We start from the raw sequence: 7500 nt of genomic DNA, 5'->3' as shown, positions 1-7500 counted from the left end.
GGTTCTTTTTGTTGTAGTGGTGGTGCTATTGTTTGAACTTTTATATCCTGAATAAATTATTCCTGTATAAGCCACTGAATGTGTAAGGTTTGGATATGACTGCACAGAAATTTGATAACAACAGGACCTGAAACTGACAGATGCTTAGATATAAGCCTTACCCAGAGTGTAAATATAATCTACTGAACCTATATGAGTAGAATAGATTGTTTGATGTATTCTGTGCTAACCCTCAAATCCTTGTGTGGCATGTAACCTAAATCCTATGTAGGTATGAGTACCTGAAATGGGGTTATACATGTATGTAAATGGAGATGTGTACAGAAATGTTTTCACAGGATCAAGGTCTGCCTTATTCTAAATTACTTTCTATAGTGTGAAAATATGCAGTGATCCACAATTTTATGCAGCAGCAACAACAACAGGGGTACAAGGACCTTCCCTTCTCCCCTTTCTGGGCAGATAAGCATTACTATCAGCTCTCATAGTGCTGATCACCTGTCATGGGTGTGAGTACATGGGAAACATCCACCACACATCTCTCCAGTAAATGCTCTGTGTTGCCACTGCTGTATCCAGTAGTATGTATAATGAACAAGAAGCAAACATCTATACCACCGACTTGTGGATGTGAGTTATCACAGTCTGTGCATGGATGCATTAGGATGGCAACATGCATGTGGAAACCTCTTTTCAAGCACTGTTTTGTTTGTATTAGAACAGGGTTTAATGAAAGGTTCTATTGGAAGTTTGGCATTAGCTATTAAAAAGACACCCCCTCTCATGACAAACCAGAGAGCAGTGATATAATTAATGCACATGAATGCTGAACCCAATATTATTCAAGCTTATGACAGTGATTACTGTAGTTCTTGTTGAAGTAAAACTGATTATCTTAGTTCTTGAATCCTTGCCCCAGTCTAGAGGAGTATGAATGGCAAATCCAAGGCTGTGTGCACAGAGCCTTCTAAATAGCTAACATCCTGCTAATCAGCTACTTGATGAGGAAGAGCAAGTGGGAGAGAACTGAGTCAAACCCTCCACTCCCCTGTCAAACAGATGATTGGTAGAGTTTCAGCATTTTAGAAAAAGTCTTTATGTGCACAACCCTGAGCGTTCAGATCAGAGAGGTTAAACCACATAAGCAAGCCCAGTTTGCACTTATGGACCTCTGTCCATTGGGGACATGCATGCAGAACCTTGCTTCCTCGTGTATATTGTTCCTAAGCTGGATCAAAATGTGTTCTGAAATACTTACAGCATTTTTTTTAAAAAAAAACCTTGCAGTATGTGTCCAGTGTTTCTAATGGCGACTATCAGATACAAGTTGCTTAGCATGTTCACAAATTAAAAGATGAGCCAAATGATATTGCTTATGTTCCTGCTGAGCATTAAAAGGTAATGTCTAAGAGGTTTTATTGTGTTAATAAAACTCAGAGGTGGTCAAGACTTGTACACATAAGAAGAGCACATAAAATAATGTCATGATGTTATGAATATGTTTTATTTGTTTTCAAGATTGCCTTGAAAAAAATTGAGATTGCAATAAAAGGGGGAAAAGACAAAATTATATCAAAGAAAAAAGGAAAAAAAATAACCATGACTTATCTTTAATGTTTTACATCAAAATGCAATTTCTGTGATATGTCATGTGCATAAACAACACAGGCAGCTTTTGTCTTTGTTGAATTTAAATGAAAAGTCCCTCTAGATATTAATATGTGGACTTCATTTGTTAGCCTGCTAAGTCAGGGACTTATAACAAAAGCTTTGTAAACAAAAGATTAAACTGAATCGAGCTTTAGAAAATGAAAGGAAAACAAGAGTCAAATAATCACAGATCAGAGTGGGGCTGCTTAGATTGAAATCACTACAAGCTACTGGAGTGGAAAATGTTTAATTGAACTATTTCATTACGCAGGAAGTTTTATGTCCCTCTTGTAGAATCCAAAATATTTGTATCAGAAAATCCATTCCCTCCTTCCTTTAATAAAACTACCTAGCAGATACTATTATGTATATCTTTAAAAAAATTCTGAATATGGGTAACACGTGTGTGAAGTTGTTGGAAATGTTAGAAACTGCGGTGCATAAACAAATCTGCTAAGATTTATATATATTATTTCCTTTCTTTACATTTCCTTTGCTTTGATAATGTTCAGAATGTGTAGTGCACTGCTTCTGATACTTGAGATAAGTGGCAGACAAGACAATGAACTGAAACTTGTGGATTCTTTACTAACCTTCGGTAACCGTTCAGGATCACCTGGATGCCGTGGAATGACTTTCTGCAACCTCTGGAAACCATAATCTATGGTGGGTTCATTAAGGGCTGAAATGTACACAGAACAAATTTGTTAGTCCTATATATTAGTTAGCAAGCATGTGCAAAGAAAGGTATAGCACTTTTGCCTAAACTATTCAATATATTTTTTTAAAAAGATATTAAAGAAGCAGATATCGTGTGATTCATCTCCTGGACCCTGTTTTTTATATTTTTGTTTTTCACATACCCACCCACCCACCAATAATTATTCTACCCATAATTAAGCTGTGGGGTAAAAAATGACTCAATACATTACACACACACACAAAAGAGGCTGGAACAGTAACAAAAGTTACAGGTCTTGAGGCTATATATAGCAATCACTACAGTCATGATGTGATGTCTGCATCATGCACTGTTTTCTATACTGGCTGTAGATTTATGGGAAACTGGCAATTATGACATATGTCCAGCTATTGCTAGCTTCAGATTTATCCCTGTGGTCCTTTTTTGTCTAGCATATTGCCTGAGCACAAACCAGGCAGGAGGAGCACTTAATCTTGCAAAGCTTTAATAATCTGTGAATGGCTGACTACAAACTGATGTAGAGCACTATCATTCTACAGCTGCAATCCACTAGCCTCACAAAATTGCAGGCCACAAATAGTAATTAATCTTTTTATCCCTCAAATTGTAATTTTGACTATGAACTGTGCTTGGTCATAAATCAGAAGCACATGCTGCTGTGTACAGTGCATGAATCATGAATCTGACTCAGTTAGACTGCACACATTGTGTTTAACAAGCTTTATAAGGAGTCATAGAGCTTTATTATAGCTCTGCCTGACTCAAACAAAAACTGAGCCTGGAGGCCCAAGGACTAGAGTTAAGATGAAAATACTTATTAGAGTATATTAATTCTTGATGTAGATATCGTTTTTAACAGAGTAGCTCCATGGTGCATGGTGCTACATAAATCAATGGGTTTTCTGAGACTAATAAGAACTGCTCCCATCTATTCATTACTCAGCAGACAATTTAGGCCATCACTCATTAGTCAGCATGTAATTTGATGATTAACACTGAGCAGCTCAGCAGGTTTGCTGAGTACAAGTGAATACACACACAAAGCCAACAACTTACTAGACCGTGATCAAAGTCCAACATCTGCAAATATTATTCAAAATAATTGGCTCATATTATTATTAAGTGCTTTGGTTATTTGCGTAAACATGTAATAGTACATCTCCTAATCAATGTAGGGAGGCTCCCACAATATGCACTCGATAACAGAGCAGAAAGTTGAAGACTGCAATATGATTTGACATTCCATCATGCATCCCGGAGACAAAGGTCCACATAGGAATGTGAAGTAAGACATTTTCTTGTTAATAAAGCATTGATCCGATGTATTGATTTTACATGACATGGCTTTTGCTGGGATTTCGCCCTCCTTTTTCTTTGCAAATAGTAAAGCTCTTCAAAATGCCTTGGCGTCTGTGACATGGCAAAATTTCTAACTCTCTGTGATGTAAATTCTATATGTGTAAAACCACTTCATAATCAGACCATTAATCATCAGAAGCTGTCAGCACTGACTTTGGGGACAATTTGTCATGTCTTTGCCTGGGCCTATACTAGTGTGTCAGACAGAAGCCTAGTGTGTTGGGAGAGATGAGCCTCTTGTATAGCCTCACAAAATGACTTGCTCAAAAAAAGGATTAAATAAAGTATTACTTTTCCTGATTAGAGAACAAAAAAGGTGGCACTCAGCGCATTTGTAACATGTCAAGGTTTCTTCTATTTTCCAACTAATCACTGTGACTGTTTGACTTAATGAATCTGGGTCTGATGAAAGGTGATCAGAAAAGATAGATGGTCAGCTCCTATTGATTTCATGCAGATGTAACTGACAGGTGATAGAAGCTTTAATGTGAGCTTTCAGAAGCTTTATGACTTATAATAACCATACATTTCCATTCTAGGGAAGACACTTCCAAATGTTTCATTTCAATTTATAATATATGCCACAAAACTAAAAGCACTTGAAACCAAAGTGCTGGGCAGACCTGTACCCAGTTTTCAGAAAGTTCACACTTGGAAGGCCTGGGGTGCAGAAAACAGCACACATGAACATTGTTCCTCTTAATGTTCTAATTATTACATTATGACTACATAATGTTTGAAATTCTCTTTCTTTCATCTCATAAAAGAGTGCGGTGCAGCATCCGTGGAATTAAATCCACACATAGCCCTGGCTATTGCAAAAGAACTACTGTACAAATACATTTGCATGCAGGAATTAGAAAAGATTGCCTCTCTCTTTAAATTATGGAAGAAGTGACATGTATTCAAAATACTTTGAGGTTTCTGATAATTGGGTGGTGGGTTATTCAATTTGCCTCTGTGCCTCAAAGAGCAGCTGGCAATATGCAGAACAGATTGACTAATAACAGGCTAAATCCACCTTGACTCCTGTCCCACTCTTATTTGAACTTCCAGCAGTTCTGGCCTGCAGCCCTCAATGAATGGAGAGCAGTGTGGGTACACACACACACACACACACAAAATCTATCACCCTGCTGCTTGACAAAATGAGGACTAGGAGAGACTTCACTGGCAAAATCTACAACTGGAGGAGAAAACATAAGACCCTTTGCGCACATCTAATAAATCCTTGGTGTGTCGAGTTTACAAGCAGAGAGTCCAGCAGAGCCAGGGCAAGGCATTGGCACGTCCCAGTCACAGAGCACTGAGCCAGGCCAATCAATACCACTTTCCTGTTTTAGAACTGGGTAATTATGAGGTGGAGAGATTGCCTGACCTTTCACCTGCACTGCATTACTTTGCTGATATTAAGATAAATTGCCTGATTTTGGGTAAACATATGCTGCAATTCAAACTGTCAGCACTGGTTTGCTCAGGGATAATTTGTATTGATCTCCCAGCTTCTTCCCAATTTTGCTTACTGACCTCGTGGATAATTAGAGAAGGAGCCTTGGTAAGCTAAAGTCAGGGATGAAGAAGAAATATGAAGAGGAATAAAGCGAATTTGTGTAATGTTAATATTGGTGGTTCCCTATTCTAATTCCTTTACATCTGTCAGCATTCCAATAGCTGCAAATTAATGTACTTGGCCCTTGGGTAATTTATTCTGAGAAATTACCTAGCACTATGCCTACTCTCTCCACATGACTCAATGTACTAAATTTAAACATTGTTTCAAAGACAACAAAAATGTAAACACTTGGTTTTATGCAAGACAGAAAATAAACATGGTCATTGATGTTACCAGTGAACAATTTTCACTGTAGACTTACTGTATGTGAATCTCTAGATGTGTAATAGAATAAATCCAAAAAGTAATTAGCACCAGTAATTTGTCCTGAATTCAAATTTTACTAAAATAGACTGGTGGGTGTAAAAGAGATGAATGTATGTGCAAAATTATATCATTTAAAATATGTCAGATTACAAGCCTGTTGTATCAAAAGTCATAAAACAAGTCTCCCTTGTGAAATATCTCTTTATTAACCATGCCATAAGATATTAACATTCCTCATTTAGCAGAGGGCCTTTTATCTGTTTCAAATACATTATTCGTCCTTTTAGAGATAAACTGTATTAATATCCATTTGAGTAGGCTACCGCGGCCTAATGCATAGTAATTTTTGTTGGAGAGCTTTTATTTTAGAATAAGAAAATTACACAGCAATAAAAACTGAATGAATAAGAAGCTGGAATAGCAGGGAATCACATTCCATGCCAAATGAGGCAAGCAATCAGACAACCTCTGAAAGGGCCAGATATCCGGTTATCATATACAGGCCAATATCCAGAGAGGGTCATACAAATAGGGTATGACATGACCAAATATACTCAATGATTCCTACATGCAGAAATAGCCTACAGCTCATGGAAGATACATATTTAAATACATTTGAGTGCACTGGAGTTAATCTTGTTACTTTACATGCATTAAAGTCATAACAGAAGAAACATTCTAAATATTTAAGTCATTCCAGTGTACTGAGGGATTAATCATACTACAATTTATAAAATTTTAACGGTCTGTGATGTCAGTTCAAGTTGGGATTGCTGAAGCTAATGTGGCAGCAGAAAATGGTATCAGCCTCTCAGCTTGCAGCTGTGACCAGAAAATCTCAAATCTGCCTGCTACAATTAGAAACGTACCGATGGGCAGGATTCAGTGGAATTTTCTTTCTTGTGACACACACAGTTTCAGTTTTCATTTTGATGGCTTAACCTTCTTTGTCAGCTGTTTCTGCCTCAAGGTCTATATTAATATCTAATATCCAAAAATGTATATAAGTAGTTTATTAGACTTGAATGCCACCTCCATTAAGGACTGTGTATAATTAAATTAAAGTGATAGCATATACAAAAGCATTATATACACCCACAATCAAATATTCCCTAATTGTCCACTAGTTTTGTTACTTCATAAGGTGTGCATGAATTGAACAAAAAAGGAGAGGTTACAGTAAAGTCAAAAAGTTATTAAAATATCCCTATTTACATACACAAAAGCCCTCCCAAACAAATTAGACTGTGCTGTTCATTAAATCAGGACCCCTCCCCCCACAAGAGCTATTACTAATAATTGGAATGAGCTTTGCAGATGTCTTGTATGACAAGTTGCAGGCTTGTTTGGCCCAAAGAGATTCAATAACAAGATAAATTACTTTTATTCTGGCATTATTAACTTTAAGACTTACACATCTCCTTTTCAGTTTCATCACTTTCATCACCTTCTCTTATATATCTAGGACTCAGAGCTCTGCAGCCCCCCCGCCCTCCACCAGAGGTAGAATATGGTCAAGAGTAAAAGATCAAACTAAGATTTATTGTGAAAGCAACACCTTGACTACTTCAATACTATTGAGACTGCCAGACATGAAAGTCAGCCTATCAGTTTAATTCACACTAAGTCCTTTTAAAGTAATTATGCAAAATTCACAGCCTTGTTTTAAAAACAGCATCATTAAACATGTAAAACGTGGCAGCAGCTCAAGCTGAAAAGCAAGTATTTTTATCACTGACAATCCAATCTTCTAGTAAGTTCAGAATAAGTGAAGGTTGCTAATAAGGACTCCAGATATGGTAGGAAAGAAAATATTTCTGACTGAAAATCCTGAGTACAATAATAAAAACAGGAAGACATTCATTTGCTTAATTCCAGCTGCTGGTTTCAGCTTTTAAATGAGTTTCAG

The 7500-nt window shown here is 37.0% G+C and overlaps 1 protein-coding gene across 7 annotated transcripts in view; it reads right to left on the bottom strand.

Annotated features, from left to right (window-relative positions):
* Positions 1-7500, bottom strand: part of EBF3 (EBF transcription factor 3) — a 205857-nt gene that overhangs the window by 24664 nt on the left and 173693 nt on the right. For all 7 annotated transcript variants that reach the window (XM_060241414.1, XM_060241408.1, XM_060241411.1 and 4 more), the window contains exon 11: positions 2244-2332. In XM_060241414.1, the coding sequence (XP_060097397.1) occupies positions 2244-2332 (89 nt within the window). The remainder of the gene's footprint in view (positions 1-2243; positions 2333-7500) is intronic.

Source organism: Heteronotia binoei, chromosome 6 (genome assembly GCF_032191835.1).
Source record: "Heteronotia binoei isolate CCM8104 ecotype False Entrance Well chromosome 6, APGP_CSIRO_Hbin_v1, whole genome shotgun sequence".
Lineage (NCBI taxonomy): Eukaryota > Metazoa > Chordata > Lepidosauria > Squamata > Gekkonidae > Heteronotia > Heteronotia binoei.
The sequence above is the reverse complement of the archived record's forward strand: the minus strand, read 5'-3'. Positions and strand labels throughout refer to the sequence as shown.